At 43.9% G+C, this 21,879-nt stretch overlaps 2 protein-coding genes across 2 annotated transcripts; one reads left to right on the top strand and one right to left on the bottom strand.

Moving 5' to 3' along the window:
• Nucleotides 1-534: 534 nt before the first annotated feature.
• Nucleotides 535-6,839, top strand: LOC125543162 (diacylglycerol kinase 1-like). The gene is made up of 13 exons (XM_048706415.1): nt 535-802; nt 2,116-2,326; nt 2,442-2,564; nt 2,681-2,809; nt 3,111-3,196; nt 3,287-3,410; nt 3,871-3,919; nt 4,271-4,353; nt 4,460-4,527; nt 4,718-4,792; nt 5,911-5,998; nt 6,116-6,235; nt 6,372-6,839. Exons 2-13 carry the CDS (start codon nt 2,129-2,131, stop codon nt 6,696-6,698), a joined length of 1,470 nt encoding a protein of 489 aa, XP_048562372.1. The 5' UTR covers nt 535-802; nt 2,116-2,128; the 3' UTR covers nt 6,699-6,839.
• A 1,444-nt stretch (nt 6,840-8,283) lies between these two features.
• LOC125543161 (pentatricopeptide repeat-containing protein At1g09900-like) lies at nt 8,284-11,288 on the bottom strand. Its single transcript, XM_048706414.1, has 2 exons — nt 8,979-11,288; nt 8,284-8,531 (listed from the first exon to the last, which is right to left on the bottom strand). The coding sequence occupies exon 1, from the start codon at nt 11,198-11,200 to the stop codon at nt 9,176-9,178; it is 2,025 nt and encodes a 674-aa protein (XP_048562371.1). The 5' UTR covers nt 11,201-11,288; the 3' UTR covers nt 8,284-8,531; nt 8,979-9,175.
• Nucleotides 11,289-21,879: the final 10,591 nt, after the last annotated feature.

Genomic DNA, 21,879 nt, shown 5'->3' on the forward strand with positions numbered 1-21,879 from the left:
CAAGAATCGGAGCGGCCGGGCGAGACCGCTGCCCGCGCTGGGACGGGAGCGGGATTCCCTTTCCTCCCGCACACGGAATAACGGGATCCCTTGCAGCTCCGGCCACGGCTTCCCCGGGAAGACGCCATGGGCACCACCATGAGATCGGACCTGCTGGCTCAAACAAACAAACTAATCCGAGCACCAGATAAGATGAGATGAGATGGGCAGGCAGAGAAAGAGAAAGAGAGATTCCATCCACGAAGAGAATCACCCACCCCCGCCCCCGACGAAAGTACCGAAGCAACTCCCATTGGGCCAGGCAGGCACGCATGGAACTGCGACACGCGTAGAGGCGACCGAGCGTGTTGTGTTGTGTCGCCGTGGGAGTGAGCCAGAGGTCGGGAGCTTCGCCGGGAGCTACCGACTAGCTTCCCTTTGGCCCCATCGTAGCGTCCCCTTTGGCTGGCCCCGCCCGCGGTGGGGGGTCCCGTAAATAGAAGCCACGCGTCGGGGCCCCTCGCGTGCCGCTTTATAACAGGCGCCCAGCCCCCCGCGGAATCCCAATTTCAACCAAATCAATTCCCCCCCTTCCTTCCACCCTCCCTCCTCGGGAGCTCACCGCACCGCCGCTCCTCCTCGCTGCTGGGAGGGCAGGGGAGGCGAGGGCAGGGCAGGGGAGGGGAGGAATCATATTCCTCCTCCGGCCGGCCGACGCTCCTGGTGGCCTCCGACGTTCATTCCACACCGCCACGCCCAGCCCCTTGGTTCTTTTGGTGCCGTCCACTGCGGCTCCTTCAAGCGATTCGCCTTCTTCGCGCAGGTGAGGAGAGAGAGGCTCCTCCGGTTATAATTAAAAAAAAGGCTCCTCCGGTTGTTAATTCATCTTGCGTCGTTGTGTCGATGTATAATTGCTTGCTCGGTTTGCTTTCCTGATATGATACCAAGCGGGAATTTCGGGGTTCCTAGGATTCGGCCGAGTAAACGCGCCTGTCTTTTTTTAGAAGGGTCTTTTAATGCCTTGTTATTACCAAAATCGGAATGCGGTGCTGCTCCTTCATCTGCATGCATTCCGGAGTATATCCTGCCTGTGGTTTGGGTCGATTTTTCTTCTTCAAGTTCTTGATATACTACTAGTAATCACCAGCGTTTCTTGTTTCTTCTATAACTGTTTCCCCCCTTTCGAATCAAGGGGCTCACCGTCCCCCCATCACATTTGCATGAAACTGATAATACATACAGACAACCCCAGTTTTGAGCCAGTTCAAGGTAAATTCAGCATCCCTTCAATCTATAGGTTCCTCTGTTTTGCTGAAAGGAAGGGCAGGGATTGAATTGAATCATGGCGTATGTTGAGCACACTTACGTTGGGAAGCAGTGTTCTAAGTTGAGAGGATGGGTGCATCGAATTTGTGATTCCATCTCGGGGTCTCTACAGTTTTTCAACAGATGGAGATCTCTGATTTGGTTTTACTGTACAAATTTACTAGTAATATTTAGCACCACTCTGTTTTGTACTAAGATCAAATACCTGCGTGAAACTTGCGTCAGCTTTACAGTTTTCCATTTAGGCATTATACGAATGATGATTTGGGACCATTGATGGCTCGTTTGCTTCGATTATTCCAGATCGTCAATTGTACGGTGACATTAATTGATACGTAATTAACACTGCCATGATTCGTTCCAAGGATGACAGTGACCCCTCATCTATCTCCTTCACTGGAACGGCCATGTCCTTGTCACACAGAAACTGAAGGTCCTACCTGATATACGCGACGTCCAAGCAACTGAAACTACACAAGTTTTGCCGAATCTCAGTCATCATTCAGTAGTTATATGATATTATCACCTTCAAACCATTTATTTGAATTTTGAATACAATGGGTGTGTGCATGACCTTACCAAGACAGAACTGCGCCCCTGATTTTAAAAGTTGATTTTTAGTCATGCCAAGCAAATTAATGCAGTGCAGTGGCTGTTTCAGCAAAATATACGCCCAATTTAAATCTGAAAGTTAGTTACCAAATTTGACCTGCAGAACCACAAGTGGTGCAGGGGGCTAGTTATTACATTTCCATGCAAATGATGCGTGGTCCTATATACTGTTGTAATGATGATGCATTAACATTGCAGGTAGCAAGCTCAAATGGAGAACAGTTTCGAGAAAAATAACATGCTGAAAGAATTCTACATTCCGACCTATATTTTCATGCCAGAATCCTCGGTGGAGCCAGTTTCTCACATACCCACCTGTCCAGTGATTGTTTTTATCAACACCCGAAGTGGTGGCCAACTTGGACATAATTTACTTGTCACATACCGCAAGCTTCTCAATCATGCTCAGGTACATATTTTCAAGCTTACAAGATGTACTTGTTCATTATTACAGTACCCATGCATTTTTACCGCCAGAGATAAATATATTGATTTAGGGCAAGTTCTAAATTTCTGAATTGCAGGTGTTTGATCTACTTGATGAAACTCCAGACAAAGTCTTGCACAAAATCTACAGCAACGTGGAAAGGCTCAAGCGTGATGGGGATACTCTTGCTTCTGAAATCCATAGGAGATTGAGGCTAATAGTGAGTGCAGATGGGCATTGCTCTCCAAATATCCTGCTAATGTTTTGACCATAATTTTCGTGTTCGTTGTTTGAACAGACTGAACTTACATATTATTATCATGGAAATTTAATTAGGTTGCTGGAGGCGATGGAACAGCCGGCTGGTTGCTTGGAGTTGTATCTGATCTCAAGCTAGTTCATCCACCTCCCGTCGCTACAGTTCCCCTGGGAACTGGAAATAACCTGCCATATTCTTTTGGATGGGTATGTACTTCGGAAGTAGTTAATTGAAACAATCTTGTTCCTGATATGATAGATCTTCTTATACTACCGCAGCGTGTTATACTTGCATGAGCCTTTTCTGTTAGACCTTCTTTTACTCGACAGTATGACCTAAAACGTTTGATCCAAATATTTATCCTTTTTGCTGTGCGTAAACGAAATGTACCATCTTTGGCAAAAACTTGCCTTTTGTGATTTCATCTGTATGTGTTAGTTGCTATACGGTACAATACTTTATATGATGTGCTGTCAACTCAATAGTAGCGCGAAAAATGATTTGCAGGGCAAGAGAAATCCTGGCACAGATCGTGAGTCTGTCATATCGTTCCTAAAGTTGGTAAAAGAAGCAAGAGAGATAAACATTGATAGGTCAGTTTCTTTTCTACAGTTTTCACGATACTTCTGTATGTGATCTTCATCTGGATGTTATCTAACATTGTTATTACTACACTGTTTCAGCTGGCATACTGTCATGAGAATGAAATGCCCAAAACGTTCTCCTTGTGATCCAATTGCTCCTTCTGATTTGCCGCATTCTCTGCATGCATTTCACCGTGTGCCAAAGACAGATCCAGAAGATATGGTAACTACTATTTATGTCGATTAGTTTTATGTATAACTCACCTATTCATACTTTTGTGTTAACTTAGTTGTTGTGTTCTTCTTTTCAAATGAGTTTGTTTTCTGGTAGTCTGTTATGTATTTTTGGAAAAAAAACACCGTCATATCCTTCATTATACATATTTGTCGTGTGGGCGTGATAGTTTAGACAAATATCTAGTTGTTATCTGACAAAGATGACCAGAGCGTTCCTGCTGAAAGTATAACTTCTTGCTTGCGGTCTGATAATCGCTAGGTTTTCAAAATAATCTATACATTTTAAATCCATAAATGTGACTTCGTTATAATGTTTCTTTCGCGGATGTTAAGAAACCTCAGTTTACTTGCTCTATATGTCAACTATTGAAGAAGAGAAAGTGAACCTTATAAATCATGTGAGTCCCATAGTATGTGTATAACCTTATTTTTTTTATTTGTTCCAGGAATATTCTTACACATATCGTGGAGGGTTTTGGAATTATTTCAGTATGGGTGAGTTTTCTTTTTCTAAGTGTATTTTATATGTTGGGGATTGATTTTTTAATTGATTCTTGTTCTTTTACGAAATCGAGCAGAAAGAGAAGAACAAAAGCTTGTTTAGCTAAATAGCTGAAGGCTTATGTAGTGTACTTGCTGTTTGCTGTAGACCCTTGAGAGATCATGCTTTTGGCTGCTTTTTGCGTAATAAGTAGCATCAAGTTGAACTGCTTTTGGCTTTTTTATTTGCTTAATTCCTGTAAGAATCTTGTTCTGTACCGGTTTCTTTAAAGGAAATCGATGAGGAGGATCGTTCGTTTTTTAGAAGATGGTCAAAAGCTGAAAGAATCTTTCATACTGTCACAGGAATGGATGCACAAGTGTCTTATGCATTTCATTCTCAGAGGAAATTGCACCCAGAGAAATTCAAGAATCAGTTGTCTAATCAGGTCAACTAAGCATCTGTGCAATTTCTTTCATTTTATTTATTTATGCATTCATTGCTTGCTTTTAGTTTCTCTCTTGAAACCAACCTCTTTTGGATCTGTTGTGCAGAAACAGTATTTGAAGCTGGCATGCACACAAGGATGGTTCTGTGCCTCTTTAAGCCATCCAATGTCACGGTAATTACTTGTTTGGCACTAACTAGGATATGGGACTGTTTTTAAAATGTTCGTCACAAACTCAATACTTTTACATTTGAACAAATAGTCAAGGTTTCTTATTAATATTCCATTTGGCTAATAGTCAACTTTTCTTAATAACATTGCATTTGGCTCACATCATTCTTGGATGCCTTCCACTGGATAACAGGAATATTGCTCACCTTGCAAAGGTAAAGATAATGAAGAAATCTGGAAAATGGGAAACCTTGGAAATTCCACAGAGGTAATTCTAATGTGTTTCCCTTTTTCGGTATTGAAATTGTGTGCCCACAATGTTTAGGAGAGTATGTTCTCATCTTTGATCATGGATGGAACTTTGAAGTTCCAGTTATAGCACAACTGTTTCTGTAAAAAGGTGCAGCATAAACGAGGCCACTTGTCTATGCTTCTTGCAAAAGTTGCGGATACTCTTGATCTAAACCATCAAATCTCTCGTCAACAGCTCACAATGTACTTGGATGTTCCAATTTACTTAACTACACACCTAGGGTATAGTTAATTCTTAATCAACCTCATTAATTGCTTCTTGATTACAAGTTTTCTAGGTCGTGATTTAGCTATGCTCAATCCATATATTTGTTCTTTGATTGAAGTATTTCACGAGAAAAGAACGGAAACATTACATTTATTATCAATATATATTGCTAGAAACATGCATTGCATATGCATAAAAATGCTATCAAGCTTAATAGGCTGGAGGATTTCACTAATAAGGTTGACACATCATACTTGTTTCTTACTTACATCTCTTGTAGAATCTTCCCTAATTCATTACCACATTTCTAGATACTCGCCTTGTTTTGAACAGTCAAACCTAGAAAACTTTGACTAATCGTATCTTTCCAAGTATTTACTTTGATTATGTTAAAATACATTTTTAAACAAGGGTTTTTATCATTTATGCCACTAGTTGTGTCTCACTACTCAGTTTTGCCATTAGAAATTACAACTACTCAAAAATGCCATCGATTCGTGAGATGCTTACTCAAAAATGGCATTAGATATCTCAAAAATGCCATCGTTCCTTTAGATGTTTGCTCAAAAATGCCATTAGACATTGTTATTTTCACGTCAAATTCGTTGACCATGTTATAAAAACCCAAACAAGGTTTTTTTTTATCATTTATGTTGTTTTACCATTCACTTCCATGACATTCCATAAATGCATTAATACAAAACAGGTGTCAATGATTAACTTGAAAGATCGTGCAAAAGTCAAAAGCAGCGCCAAATATTTGGAAATGGACGAGTTGATTGCTCTTAACGATATGATGTCATAATTCTTCTTCAAAATATGGGACTACTTAGTAATGTTCTGAGCAAGTTTTTATGCAAATGCAGTATCCGGTCCATTGTCTGTCTCAATTTACCCAGCTTCTCTGGTGGACTGAATCCCTGGGGAACACCAAGTAAAAGGAAGCAAAGAAAAGTAAGTATAAGACTTGATTTTAACATCATTCCTAGTATAGCAACAATTTGTGCTGCTATTGCACTTTAAACATCTTTCTCTTAGTAATACCTAAAATCTTAAATTATACTGTTGCAGAGAGACTTGGTACTGCCTCCACTTGTGGATGATGGCCTTCTGGAGATTGTGGGTTTCAAAGATGCTTGGCATGGCCTTGTTTTGTTATCTCCGAAAGGCCATGGCACTCGTCTTGCTCAGGTAAATAAAAAAATGATTGTACTATATATACCTTGGCCCTAAAATGTAAAGCTATGGACTTGTCATGAGTCGAATGTTTATGTGTTCAGTTTAAATTAAACTACTTGATGGATACTGAAATCCTATTCCTTTCCAGGCCCATCGTGTCCGATTCAAATTTCACAGAGGTGCAACTGACCATGCCTACATGAGAATCGATGGTGAGCCCTGGAAGCAGCCTCTTCCACAGGAGGATGACGGCAAGGTCGTCGTGGAGATATCCCACGCTGGGCAGGTCAAGATGCTCGCGACCAAAGACTGTATAGCCAAAGGCATCAACGACTCCCCTGGTATGGCAACAGCCTGCACAGATTCCAGCTCCAGCGATGACTCGGATGATGACTTCACAGAGGAGCGGAGGAACTTCGGCGCCGCCTTGTCGTTCCGGTACATGAATGATGTGAAAAAAACAGTAGAAGCTTGAATCTCTAACTGGGCCCTGTACAGTTTGTCCTGCGTAGGAGATATAGATCGTTGCACTGATTTTGTGGAGCAGTGGACGTTGCCCCTGTAAGATCCTTTTGCTGGCAAGGTTGATTGTGTATGGCAAAGTTGTTGTGGCGTATGGTGCAGTGGGTTTACTTACATCATAAGCACTAACCGACCCAATTTCTCCGCTCCTCTGCAGTCTCCAGTAAGGTGGTAACACATAAACTAAGAAACAACAGTCATAACTCATAAAGGTATTTAACCTTATATAAACCGTAATTTGTCATGCCAGTAAGCCAACAAGTTTGATCATCGCATTGCCAGCATACGCAAGATTCTAAAACTGCAGGAGATGGCTCCCGATTATAGAAAAATGGTTGTCATGGCTCCCTGAATCCTACAATATTTACCTACATGGCCTTTCGGATGCTATACATGAATCCGAAGAGAGAAAACACAAAGCATGAAATGTAACCTATTGCTATGATTCTAATAAAGGATTGGGTTTGTAAAAAGAACACTCCATATGAATTTTGGTGGTATCATTCATTTGGTGCAAGGAGCCTCCATAGAGAAAAATCTTCTTAACAGAAGTACTACAGAATTCTGTAAAGGTCTTGAATCCAAAGATGCCTGAGGATCACACGGAAGAGTTGCTTGTTTATGTGCAGGCTACTGACTAGAAACACTTTTTGTCATTGCCCAGCTCTGAACCATTGCAGACAAGCTACATAATAATCCTATGAACCACGAGGTAGAAGCTCAGCAAAATGTAATGTGATGTAAGTCTATCCTGATTTCCTATTACCAGCTTGCTTGCATCCTGTTTTTCCTTCATTTAAATGGTTTTGCGGAACTAATTTTAAAACAGAGGCCAGTGAACTTACATATGATGCTTTGAATAGATGAATAGAACCAATCAACATGCAACAAACTGAACCAAATCTTGTAGGATACATACGGTAGTTTTGGTTAGTCCTGCAATGCACTCATGTCACCGTAGACACTAGAGCAGTATGGGCATAACTGGTAAGTGATGAACCATCATATGACTTATGAGCCGTCGAACTGCGGTTCCAACTTTGAAGCCAAAAAAAGAACATGAGGTTCACTCTGAACCTTTGCCCTTTGCTGCAGACAACGAAGGGTATAGGTGTTTGAACAACAGCCAACCTGTGAATGGTATCTCACAACATGCCCTGTGGTTTCACCTGCAGATGTAGAAAACAACATGAGAACCTGAGGATAAAGCACGTGATAGATTCTGAATTTCTAATCTCAAAGGATCAAATGAGATGCTGTAAACATACATCCAGTAAAAAGAGCCAGTGTGCTTACCAATATGCAAATTCTTGATGATGAAATTGGTACGCGTAGATAGCCTGTTTATAGATTAAAAATAGATCCAGCTGACATTATATTTTCCTCACTTGCAGTACTCTTTTGACATGTGAATATTCAGTCAGGGAAACCTAGGCAGAAACATGATTCATCGAGGACCACGTAGTCCATAATTAAAACTAGATAAAAATAGATATTCAGAATGTACAAGAAAAGCATAGTTAACAAGGCCCTGGAAGGAAAGCAATTGTGCACATACCATTGCTCATGGAAGACAAACCAAAATGTTTATAAACACGGAGAAGTATAGTCAAATAATTCAACAATTTAGTCTCAATCTGCTGAAACTGAGAAGTGTTTCTAAGAAACTTTATTGGCCTGTATCTTTTATTCGGCCGTTACAAGTATGAACATGTTTTTATCTTATTTGCTTGTGTTATCCTCCAGACCGTCCTTTTGATTTCCTTGGTCTTCACACTTCAAAGATCTGAACAAGATAACTTCTGTTAGTGAGATTTCTATAACTGAAGACTACTCAAATATAAAATATTTGGAGTAAAAAGCATATGATAGTGTAAAATGGAAAGTTTTGATATCTAAAATAAATCTACATGCTAGCAGGGTAATTCAAAGGTGTACAACTAATTAAGCACAAAATATGCTGGGTTCTTATTTTTGAAAGGCAGCTCAAATATATAATGAGGGAAATAAGGTAACACATCTAGTGAACTACTCCTTCCGTCCCATAATATAAGAGCGTTTTTGACACTACACTAGTGTAAAAAACGCTCTTATTATGGGACGGAGGGAGTAGGAAAGAGAAAGTTTCAAGAACATAATATATCTCTGTTCTGCAATCCCGCGGTTGAAAGTCAAAACTAAGACACCTGGAAGAAAGTTACATCCTCATGATTTCTGTGTTTGTACTGCTCACCTATCCCATCTTTATGGATCATTGTAGCTTGAAGCACACACATAAAGCATGCCACCCGATTCCACCTTGCTGTAAATGAGGCCCATGGAGACTCAGCAGAATTTAATAAGCACGAAAGCCTCATGACTCAAAGCATATGCACAATTTTCTTTCTCACTCTTCAGTAATAAGGCATATGCACAGTGTGAACCACAACCTTACTGATGGTCTTCAATTAAACTCTTGCTTAGAACTCCTTTCGTGTACAACTCACTCAGTACATATTGTGCTTCCTTCAACAGACCCTCATGGGCAAGGCCTTCAATGAGTATAATGTAGGTCGACTCGTTAGGCATGCAACCGTTAGACACCATATAAGCAAAAAATTCAATAGCCTGATCTGTTTCACATCTTTTACAGAGGGCAAACAGTATCTTGTTATACATCCCAGCTTTTGGTCTCATCCCCATATCTTGCACGGCATGAAACATCTGAATGGCTTCTTCAGTTCTATCTTCTCTTGAGAGGACATCAACGACTGAAGAGTAGGTTATCGTATCTAGGGATACTCCCTTACTGACCAAACCATGCAATAGCTCCAGCGCTTCTTCTGAGTTGCAATCCTTGGTGATCCCATCGAGTAAAGTATTAAATGTGATCAGGTTAGGGGTGCAACCATGCTCCATCATTTGATACACAAGTTCGATTGCTTCCTCGACAAACCCTTTTTGACAGAAGAAACTCACAAGTACGTTGAAAGTCACCGCATTTAGAGGGCAATCCTTCTGAATCATCTCAGCCAAGAGCTCTGCAGCAGCATCCAGCTGCTCGGTATGGCACAAGCCTGTCAACAACGTAGTGTATGTAATGGTGTTGGGCTCACATGGAAGATTGTTAAACAACTCAAGAGCACTATCAACACGCCCTTGCACACAGAAGCCATGGACAAGAGCGTTGTATGTGACAATACCCACTGAACATCCATACTCCGGCATCAGTTGAATAAGCTTGATAGCTTGCTCAATCAATCCTTTCTGGCACAAGATACAGATGAATGTATTGAATGTGACCTCATTTGGGGGGCAGTTCTTTCGGACCATCTCGGGCAATAGCTCCTTGGCATGCTCCCATCGGCCGGCACGACACAAGCCCCTTAGCACAGTAGTATAGCTAATGGTATCAGGATTGCACCCATACATGCCCATGTTGTTCAAGAAGTCATAGGCATCATCCACACGACCTTGTTTACACATAGCGTTTATGACAATGTTGCACAAGGTAGTGTTGGGTGTGCATCCATGTTGTGACATTTGCTGAAGAACTTCGATCGCCCTCTCCACCATACCCCCGCGACAGAAGAATCTGACTAGCATGTCAAAGGTAACATCATTGGGCACGCAGTTCTTCTCCACCATCTCAGCAAAGAGCACCTTGACGTCGTCCCACCGCCTAGCGGCACACAAGCCCTTGAGCACGGTGGTGTAACTGACGATGTCGGGCTGGAACCCATAAGACGACAGCCGGTTCAAGATCTCCCTGGCATCGTCGACGCGGCCCTCCCTGCACATGCCGTTGATGATGACGTTGTAGGTGACAATGTTGGGCGTGCAGCCCTTGGCGCGCATCTCGTCGAGGACGTTCATGGCCTCCCCGAAGCCGCTGCTCTTGCAGACGGCCTCGAGGAGGACGGTGTAGGTGACGACGCTGGGCTGGCAGCCGCGCCGGAGCATATCGTCGAGCAGGGCGAGCGCGTCGCCGACCCTGCCGCGGTCGCAGAGGCCCCGGATGATGGGCGTGTACGTGTAGGCGTCGGGCGGGACGGGCATTGCGGCGATGAGGCGGCGCGCGGCGTCGAGGCGGCCGTAGCGGCAGTAGCCGGCGACGAGGGTGTTGTAGGCGAAGACGTCGACGGGGGCGCCGGAGGCCTCGGCGGTGCGGAGGACGCGCGCGGCGTCGGAGGTGCGGCCGCGGCGGCAGAGGTTGCGGATGAGCTTGGTGCAGAGGTAGACGTCGGGCGCCTCGCCGCGGGAGGTGGAGGTCTCGACGAGGCGCGCGGCCTCGGCGAGGTCGTCGCGCGCGATGAGGCGGCGGAGGAGGGAGCTGGCGGGCGCCGCGGAGGCGGAGGCGGAGGCGGGGCTGGGGGCATCGGGCCTGGCGGAGGCGGCGGCGACGTGGGAGTGGTGGTGGTGGAGGTGGCGGGGCTTGGAGAGGGCGTGCGGAAACGAGGGGAGCAGCGTGGCCATGGCCGGGTAGTGGTGGTGATGCTGGCGGTAGCGTCGCGGCGTCGCGGTCGCGGACGTGTGGTGTGGGGGGCATCGCCTCGATCGGAGTTCGGGGTGGGAGGGAGATTGGGCGGGACCGGATGAGATGAGATAGATTAACGCCTGCCGTCTGATACGATTGGAGCGGTGAATCTACGTACCACACCCGTTGACTCATGCTCACGCCTCACCCATTGGCTCGATCCGATTTTGTCTAGTATGGTCGTTCGTGACTCGGTCCTCGAACTCACAAGTCGTGCACCGGTGGTCTAAGACTATCTCCAGCCCTTTTCCTAAAATCCTTTAATTTATTCCAAAAAAACCTTTAATTTCTAAAACAAAATCGTTTGAAGAATTAAGCTCAGCTAAACCCTTCCCTCGAACCTATAATCTCTCAAATATTTAACCAAAATTCAACCCACTGATTTTTCTTGTGTTATCTACCGTTTCGCACACGTGACGTCTATCTTTGTGGGAGCTCAGCTGGTATTGCAACATGGCCGCAATACGGGCCTTGTTGCAAAGGACGTGGTGTTGGAAACTGTCAGCGTCGACCTCAACCGCCTCGATTGTGTATCATGCACGTCATTCATAGACCCACACACCATTTTCATTATTTTTAGAAATATCTCATCTCACATGTCTCTAACCTTTTCTCGTCTTTCTTCCTCGTCTCTCTCACATCTTATCACTGATATGATATGCTAACTGCCACATCAACAAAGCAACGGCACACCGTACGCCATTACAGCCCGCCAACCTACCAATGCTGCGAGTCCAGGGCCACGACGTTGCTGCCACAAGGAGAGGGGGGTAAGGTGGCTATGGACTGCTTCAAGGCCATAAGAAAATATTCATGTTGATTGATAATGACAGAAATTGTAGAAACAAAAGCATTTAAAATTAGAAAAAACTAAATGCTCATCGATGCACCGGTTTGGCCTAGTCTGTCACACTCTTCTTAACTGTTTTTTTTGGACTACGGATAAATGACTTTTTTTGAGATAAACGAAAACTTTATTCATTAGAGATAAAAAAATACATCGTTTGTGAGGATCATTATAATTTCATTTAAAGGTTCCTCAAACCAATCAGAAATCAACGAAAATCTAGCTAAACTGGCAAGCTCATGAGCTACTTTATTTGCCTCTATGTCACAGTGTTCGTATCTAGTAGTAACGAAGTCACAAGCATAATGAGAACAATCGTCGAAAATTGCTGCCGCTGCACCCGCCGATTGTCCTCCGTTCTTCATGGTATCAATCACCTCCAGATTGTCCGAGTTAATAATAAGGCGATTACATTCCGCCCTTTGCCCCAATGTTATACCAAATTTAAGAGCTTAGACTTCCGCCATCAACACATCTGCGCAATAGTCAATCTTCTTGTTCCCTCCCGCGATAAACCTACCCTTTTCATCTCTCAAAACCGCCCCCATCATGCCCATAAGCAGGTCATGGTCAAAAGAAGCGTCAACATTAAGTTTCACAAAACCTCTAGAAGGACATGACCAACCCCCCTTTTTCAGAGAAGCCTTTAAGGATGATGCATTTACGAAGTTTGACGTAAGGGCTAGAATACCCATTGAAATCCAAAGTGCATTCTGAGTTGTTTCCTTGTGCACTAACTTCCGTGTTTCTCACCATAGATACCATGCTAAGACAACAATCATTTCATGCACATTATGATAACCCATTATTCTCAATTCTTGGTCTGGCAGAAGTAGTAGGTACTCCAACACTGCCTCTCCAGTAAGGTCAACCTCGCAGGCTTTATCAATGATATCATTGTTGGGGAACGTAGTAATTTCAAAAAAAATTCCTACGCACACGCAAGATCATGGTGATGCATAGCAACGAGAGGGGAGAGTGTTGTCCACGTACCCTCGTAGACCGAAAGCAGAAGCGTTAGCACACCGCGGTTGATGTAGTCGTTCGTCTTCACGATCCGATCGATCAAGTACCGAACGCACGACACCTCCGAGTTCAGCACACGTTCAGTCCGATGACGTCCCTCGAACTCCGATCCAGCCGAGTGTTGAGGGAGAGTTTCGTCAGCACGACGGCGTGGTGACGATGATGATGTTCTACTAACGCAGGGCTTCGCCTAAGCACCGCTACAGTATTATCGAGGTGAACTATAATGGAGGGGGGCACCGCACACGGTTAAGAGATCAAATCAATTGTTGTGTCTATGGGGTGCCCCCTGCCCTCGTATATAAAGGAGCAAGGGGGGAGGTGCGACCGGCCAGGAGGAGGTGCGGCCGGCAAAGAGGAGGCGCGCCAGGAGGAGTCCTTCTCCCACCGGGAGTAGGACTCCCTCCCTTCCTTGTTGGATTAGGAGAAGGGGGAAAGAGGAGGGAGAGAGGAAGGAAAGGGGGGGCGCTGCCCCCCTCTCATTGTCCTATTAGGAGTAGGGGGTAGGGGGGAGGGGCACGCGGACCTGCCCTGGCCGCCTCTCCTCTTCTCCACTAAGGCCCACTATGGCCCATTAACCCCCCCGGGGGTTCCGGTAACCCCTCGGTACTCCGGTAAAATCCCGATTTCACGCGGAACACTTCCGATATCCAAATATAGGCTTTCAATATATCAATCTTCATGTCTCGACCATTTCGAGACTCCTCGTCATGTCCGTGATCACATCCGAAACTCCGAACAACCTTCGGTACATCAAAACTCATAAACTCATAATATAACCGTCATTGAAACTTTAAGTGTGCGGACCCTACGGGTTCGAGAACAATGTAGACATGACCGAGACACGTCTCCGGTCAATAACCAATAGCGGAACCTGGATGCTCATATTGGCTCCCACATATTGTACGAAGATCTTTATCGGTCAGACCACATAACAACATACGGTGTTCCCTTTGTCATCGGTATGTTACTTGCCCGAGATTCGATCGTCGGTATCTCAATACCTAGTTCAATCTCGTTACTTGCAAGTCTCTTTACTCGTTCTGTAATACATCATCCCGTGACTAACTCATTAGTTACAATGCTTGCAAGGCTTATAGTGATGTGCATTACCGAGTGGGCCTAGAGATACCTCTCCGACAATCGGAGTGACAAATCCTAATCTCAAAATACGCCAACCCAACAAGTACCTTTGGAGACACCTGTAGAGCACCTTTATAATCACTCAGTTACGTTGTGACGTTTGGTAGCACATAAAGTGTTCCTCCGGTAAACGAGAGTTGCATAATCTCATAGTCATAGGAACATGTATAAGTCATGAAGAAAGCAATAACAACAAACTAAACGATCAAGTGCTAAGCTAACGGAATGGGTCATGTCAATCACATCATTCTCCTAATGATGTAATCCCGTTTAATCAAATGGCAACTCATGTCTATGGTTAGGAAACATAACCATCTTTGATTAACGAGCTAGTCAAGTAGAGGCATACTAGTGATACTCTGTTTGTTTATGTATTCACACATGTATCATGTTTCTGGTTAATACAATTTTAGCATGAATAATAAACATTTATCATGAAATAAGGAAATAAATAATAACTTTATTATTGCCTCTAGGGCATATTTCCTTCAATCATCCATCCCTAGCCTTGTCCAAACCTCCTTTGCTCTACTGCAAAGGAAAAATATATGCTTTGTATCTTCGAAACCCTCAGAGTAAGTAGGACAAATGGGCGTGACCTTCATACGTCTATTTGCGAGCTTAACCCGACATGGAAGCATTCCATGTAATGTACGCCATATAATTTTTTTGACTTTTGCCGGACACGATAACTTCCATATCTTACTCCAAATAGGATTAACTGTGGTTCGCCCCATCCCATTAGAATGTCTTTGTTTACTTCCATATTGATGGTCCCACTCCACAAAATAAGCGGACCGAACCGAGAACATACCATTTTTCGTATAACTCCAAGCAATGAAATATGGCATATCATGTTGCGAGATTGGAATTGAGAGAATCCGTTGAACATCGATGGGCCACATTGTTTGTGTAACCAGGTCTTCATTCCAAGTATTCGAAGCAGGATCAATCAGGTCACCCACCTTAGTTAACAGTTGTCCTCCCTTAGGCGTCATAACTTTCCTAGTAGCACAATTTGGGATCCAGACATCTTCCCAAATATTGATAATTTGTCCATTCCCCACACGTCAAATATAGCCATGTTTCAGAGAATTTATGCCAGCCATAATACTTTGCCAGGTAAAAGAAGAGCCTTTCTTTTGCTTAGAATTTAACAAATCGCCACCAGAATAGTATTTAACCCTTAGAATTGTAGCACACAAAGAATCAGGATTATACAGAAGGCGCCATGCCTGTTTGGCGAGGAGTGCCAGATTGAGACAGTGAATATCGTGAAAACCCATCCCTCCTTGGTTTTTAGGTACGCACATTTTCCATCAGGTCTAGTGCATCCTCCACTAGTTCTCCTCGTTTCCCCACCAGAAATGCGCTAACGCATCAATGATTCTTTTACAATTTTTTTACGAATTTTAATGACCGACATTGCATAGGTGGGTATGGCTTGGATCACAACCTTGAGCAGGATCTCCTTTTCCCCGTCAGACAATAATTTTTCCTTCCAGCCACTAATTTTTTTGACAATTCGTTCAATCAGAAATTGAAAATAGTCTGTTTTATCTACACCCACATTTACTCGCAAGCCGAAATATTTATCACCGAGGGCCTCCGTCATTATATTTAGTGTTGTAGACAATTGCTCTCTAATGGATAAATGACTTTAACTTCTTGCAACAGCCTAGCACGGATATATGAGGCATACATGCCAGGTTTGAATGACTTCTGACACTGTTTGTACTTTGCGACACATCCGACCATTTATCGACCCCTTTTCATCGAGAAGACGTCAAAAAATGCAAAACTTTTCAAAAATTCAAACAACTTGGCGTGTTGCCTTGAATTGGTCATAAAAACTAGTGGCAAAAATTAGGGCCATTTGACGGATGACAGAAAACAACGTGCTTTCAAACTTACGCTTTTGGCCTACGCGAACATCCTCTGTTGAACATGGTTTATTTTTGAACATTTTTAAATGACCCCAACTTTTTGCATGGGCATGCCCATGGTAGGTATCCATGCCTTTTGATCTACTTTCGACATCGTATATAAGTTGTGACACGTCCGACCATTTATCGGTATTTTTTAATCAAGAAAACTCTAGAAAACGCAAAACTTGTCAAAAAAACCCCAAACAAGTGGCATTGTGCCCTAAATTGGTCATGCAAGGCCATGAAAAACATTCTGGCCATTTACGGGATGTCGAGAAATGAGGTGCTCCCGAACCGACCCTTCTAGCGTACCCGAACACTCTCTGTTGAATATGGTATTTTTTTCTGGAAGTCTCATGACTGATGTCAACTTTTGCAATCTCAGGACTGGAACACTATCCATTTAAGACATACATGTCTGGTTTGAACGACTTCCGACACCGTTTTTGAAATGACCTCAACTTTTGCAAGCAAGTGTGCATGCCCCATGGTAGGCATTCATGATAGGTTTGAACGATTTCCGAGACCGTTTGCAAGTTGCGACACGTCCGACCATTTATTGACCTTTTTTGACCGAGAATACTCTAGAAAATGCAGAATGTCGAAAACCAAAACAACTTGATATGGTGCTTTGAATTGGTCATACAAGCCAATGAAAAAATTAGGGTCATTTGATGGATGTAGAGAAATAACGTGTTCTCAAACGGAGCCTTCTGACCTACCCGGACACAAATGTTGCCTGAAATATGTTCGTAAATTTGGAAAAAATGTTCGAGTTGTCAAACTCTATTCAGAATTCGACAATTGTTCACAAATCCAAAAAAATGTTCTCTTTTGCATTTTAAAAATGTCTCTATTTCCAAAATTTCTTCACTATTCAAAAGATGTACCCTTTTTTTTAAATCCACAAATTTGAAATTTTTTGGGGAGTTTCAAATAATCTTCGTGCTTTCAAAATTTGTTTGAAATTTCAGAAACGTTCCAGTTTTCAATTTTTTCTACACAAATACAAACACAATTAGGGGATATTAAAAAATGGTTTAATTTTTTTGGTTCTTATTTTTCAGTTTTGTTTTGAAATTGCACGTTTGTTAGTGTTTTTCAAAAACAGTTGAAAAAAATTCAAAAAGTGTTTGTGTTCGATTTTTTGCTCTTTTTTAAAAAATGCTTGTGTTTGACATTTTGAGCAATTTTGAAAGATACAAACATGTTTTTGATTTTTTTTAATATGTAAATATTTGTATTTTATGAAGAAAAATTGAAAAGGCAAACATTTTTAAAATTTGGAACAAAATTTTAAAACCGCGAGCATTTTTTGAAGAAGTGAAAAAGGAAAAATGAAAAATGAAAAAGAAACAAAAAACAGGAAAAAGAAAATGAAATAGTGGGAAAAGACCAGTTTGCTATAGTAAACAGGTCGTTGAGGGTAATTCTTGTAGTCTGTGTTTCCTAGTTCGACACTGAATCTTATCAGTTCATGTAGCTAGAGACGAGCGATCAGCAGCGGGAGTTACATTGTTTGATCTCTCACACTGCCATTCAGTTTTGGTGAACTTTTCTTTGTTTCCGCGTGTGACAATGGGCCGGCCTAGTCATGCAGCCTCCTATTTGACGCTTCCCCCAAACCTACGACGTATATGTTCCAGCGGACGACCCATCATACAAAGAAAGTGGCTATAATTTGTCAAAGTTCTATATTGCCCTTTATACGTTTAGAGGGGGATGGGAGTTTGTACTGAAGCAGGCCTCAGTTAGTAATGGCATTTTTGTGGGGCTGACTTAAGCCTGCTAGAGTTCCTAGAGGGCAATTCTCAAAAAAAGAAAAAGAGTTCCTAGAGGGCTGTGTGAGTGTGAAGAAGGACACTGGCGCTTGAAAAAATAAAATCAGTTGCCAAAAGTAATAGCGAACGAATAATTGATCAAGCTGTATAAACATGCCAATCTAGTTTCATAGGAATCATAAACCCTTCCTGCGTTCACTTGGTCATGGATGACCAAATCACGGAACCATTGGCCGGCTTACAAATGGCCTCAACGACATGTCCATACCATCCACACTCTGGACGCAGTTTCCAAGGCCCCCAGCATGTTTCTTTTTTGTTGCATGCTTCTTACATTATCAACCTTGCCATCACGCTATAAAAAGGCAAGGAGTAGGCCTCTGGCCTCCCATCAGTCATCACCACCGCAAGCAAAATCTAATACAGTTTATCCTTCCTTCGCGTCCGGAGCACCTGCATCTGCAATGGCGAAGAACCACGGAGCCGCCGCTCTCCTGATCGCGTCCCTTCTCGTGGTCGCGGTCACCCTCGCCGACGCCAGGGTCACCTTGCAGGTGCAGCGCCACAGCGTTAACGGAGGTACGTCCATGTCAACCGGCTTGTCCACCCATGCACTCGCACGACCGCATGCTATGTTGCACACATGGCTCTGACCCTTTGGACGCGTGCGTGTCTGTGCGTTTTGCAGGCTATGCGGCGAAGGCGGTGCCAGCGCTGACCTGCAACAAGGTGAACGCGGTGCAGTCGGGCGACACCTGCTCCTCCATCGCGGACGGCGCCGGTCTGGCCCAGGAGGATTTCCTGGGCTTCAACCCCAACATCAACTGCGTCAAGATCTTCCTTGGCCAGTGGGTCTGCCTTGACGCATCTGCTGCTTAACACACACAGTTGTATTTTGACCCCCAAACATCAACCGGTGTCGTTGAGCAGTGGGTCTCTTTAACGCATCGTTGGTTACTGCTACTATGAATAAAGGAGGCTAGTCGATCTTTCGTGCACCTCCATCACTACTTATTTTTTGTCAGGACCCCGATTCCAAGTCACATCGATCTAGCCGGTAACACCTCATATCACTTTGCGGCCCCACGCACGGTATTCTCACGGGTATCGCCTTACCCTGGCCCGGGACCGTTTGCGTCTTTTGACTCACGTATATGATTGTGTCACTAGCATCCATATGACAGAGAACCCGAGCCGACATGTATAGTCGTGAACCCAAAGCGGCACTAACCCATGGGGACAGGCATACATGATTCACATCGAGCATGTCGGTCAACAGCGTATGAATCCGGGCTGTAGCACTGGGCTAACAGGACTCCGGGAAACCCGGGCTGTAGCAGGCTAGGCAGGACTCCGGATGTCACCGCGTGACATTTCCCCGAAGGGACAGACACAGGAACGAAGTGAAGCACATGCCGGCCAGTCAAGTGTCCTGAGCAGTAGTGCTGGGCTAGCAGGACTCCGATGAACCGGGCTGTAGCGGACTACTATGCCTCAAGGAAGCACTAGACTACATTTCCCCATAAGAAAGACTGCCAAGGATAAACAACTAGATTGTCGGATCCCACACATAACAATACACGTCACACGTACGCATAACATGCAAGTATGTGCTGCACAACATGACATCACAACATAACGCAAACTCATATAAATAAAGGCTCAGAAGAGCCACATAGCATAAAATACAAACAGGGGGCACATGACCCATCATTCAGAGCATACAAGCAAGGGAAGCATTACATGTCTGGGTACAGATAACTACAAAAGAAGAGGCTAAGAGGCCTGACTATCTACAAGTCCCTCCCAAGGGCACAAGATCGTGGCTGAGGTGCAAGCTACTCGTCGAAGTGCAAGCGGTACTACTAGTGAGACAGATGTCTCACCTGCAAAACATAAATAAAACAAACGTGAGTACAAAGGTACTCAACAAGACTTACATCAGATCCTATCATACATGCATTTGTATCAAGAAGGTAATGTGGGGTTTAGTTGCAGCAAGCCAGCTTTGACTCAGTGGCTATCCTGTTCTACGACAACGAGAAACTTCTTTGAGGTGAGGCAGCGCACACGAGTCCACTAATCACCACATCAATACACCACTATGGATTCATCCTCGTCTTCTTACGAGAAGGCCATCCATAGCACTCACACTTGTCTTGAGCATTTTAGAGTATATCCACTTTAAGTTGTCTATGTACCACGTAAGCATCCAAGAAGTCCATAACCGAGAACACGACTAGTCGAATAGATCATGATAACCCTGCAGGGGTGTACTTCTTCACACACGCTCTCACCACTTATCACCATATACACATCATGTACCTCGGCAACCTTCAAGCGAAAGCCTGGCGAGGGTGTCGGCCACGACCTGACTAACCACACAAGACTCTAGTCCATGTTTATCGCCTATTTGGGTTCCATTCGCAAGGAGATCCGGCCAGGGTGTCGCTCACGGCCCCAAACGATATGTGTAGGGTTCCCAAGCCCACCTCGACGGATGGATCTACGCTTGGTACACCGTGCCACTTGTGCCTAATCTGTCCCAAGACCACCTGGCCGGGTGCCACTTGGTAGACTACTAACACTACCTACAAACACCAGAAACTATTTGCGACTCCTGGACAGAGATCAAGTTGGCTAATAAGTCAAGAGGGGCACTTAAGCATTCCAATGTGTGGTAGTAGCTAGTCATTGGACAACATACACAGAACTCAGTGCTTAAGGACGGTTCCAGTGAGACAACCCACCATGTACTCCTACATGGCCTCTCACCGCTACCTTCACCAAATCGTGTTCACACGCTTAACTCTCAGCACCAGAACATATCGTACCACTCCAATTCATTCCCGATGAATCAGACCTGACACAACTCTAAGCAATAGCAGGCATGGCATGGCAAGAACACAACATGGCTTAATCAACTCCTACACATGCTAGTGGGTTTTAACTATTTACTGTGGCAATGACAGGTCATGCAGAGGAATGGGTTCAACTACCGCAGCATAAAGTAGCAGTTGAATCGTTGTTGTCCTAATGCAATAAATGAGAGCAGGAGCGAGAGAGTAGGATTGTATCGGAATGAACAAGGGGGTTTGCTTGCCTGGTAGATCAACAGGGGGCACTGCTCCTCTGACAGGTACTCTGGATCGGTCTCCGGAGCAGGACCTATCGAGAAGGAACGGTGTCGATAATCAAAGACAAGCATATGCAACAATATGATGCATGATCATGGCATGAATATGTGATGCTGATTGAGCTAATGCAACTGGCTTTTATTTGGATGAAATCCATTTGAACCAAAGATTCAAATGCATCTCTAAAATAAGCTCTTTATATAAGCCATTTTAGTGTTTCACTTATACAGTAGGTATAAGTTGGTTTAACATGCATGAAACTGGTACAGATGGATAGATTGAATTTTTCTGATAATTTTTCATATATAAATTATTTCAATCTGAGCTACGGTTGAATTTCTATGAATTTTTGAAGTTTATATCATTTTCTGGAATTTCCTAATTTATTTTAATACCAGAAAATGATATATTGCGTCAGCATGACAGCAGCATTGCGTCAGCAGGTCAAAGGCGCTGACCAAGTCAAACCTGACGTGTGGGGTCCACACGTCAGTGACTCAGTTAGTTAACAGGGGGTTTATTTAGTCTAATTAGGATTAGTGGGCGTCGGGCCCACTGGTCAGTGACTAACTAGGTAACTAACCTAGGTTAATTAGTGTTAATCTAATACTAACTAAAGATGTCAGGGGGTGGCCCACGCGTCAGTGACACAAGGGGGAGGGTAAACCCCGGTCAGCGGGTCAAACCCGCCGGCGACTCGACGCCGGCGAGGCCCGAGACGGCGGTGCGGCTCGGAAAACGCCCACAGGGCATGGG

The sequence above is a fragment of the Triticum urartu genome, chromosome 3, assembly GCF_003073215.2.
Source record: "Triticum urartu cultivar G1812 chromosome 3, Tu2.1, whole genome shotgun sequence".
NCBI classification, from domain to species: Eukaryota; Viridiplantae; Streptophyta; class Magnoliopsida; order Poales; family Poaceae; genus Triticum; species Triticum urartu.

Excerpts from the sequence above, each read along its gene's own strand:
- LOC125543162 (XM_048706415.1), top strand. The coding sequence starts at position 2,129 with ATGGAGAACAGTTTCGAGAAAAATAACATGCTGAAAGAATTCTACATT. Across the intron at positions 2,810-3,110 it reads TGCCATATTCTTTTGGATGG|GGCAAGAGAAATCCTGGCAC; the intron begins GTATGTACTTCG and ends AATGATTTGCAG. Across the intron at positions 4,793-5,910 it reads ACCTTGGAAATTCCACAGAG|TATCCGGTCCATTGTCTGTC; the intron begins GTAATTCTAATG and ends ATGCAAATGCAG.
- LOC125543161 (XM_048706414.1), bottom strand. The coding sequence starts at position 11,200 with ATGGCCACGCTGCTCCCCTCGTTTCCGCACGCCCTCTCCAAGCCCCGC.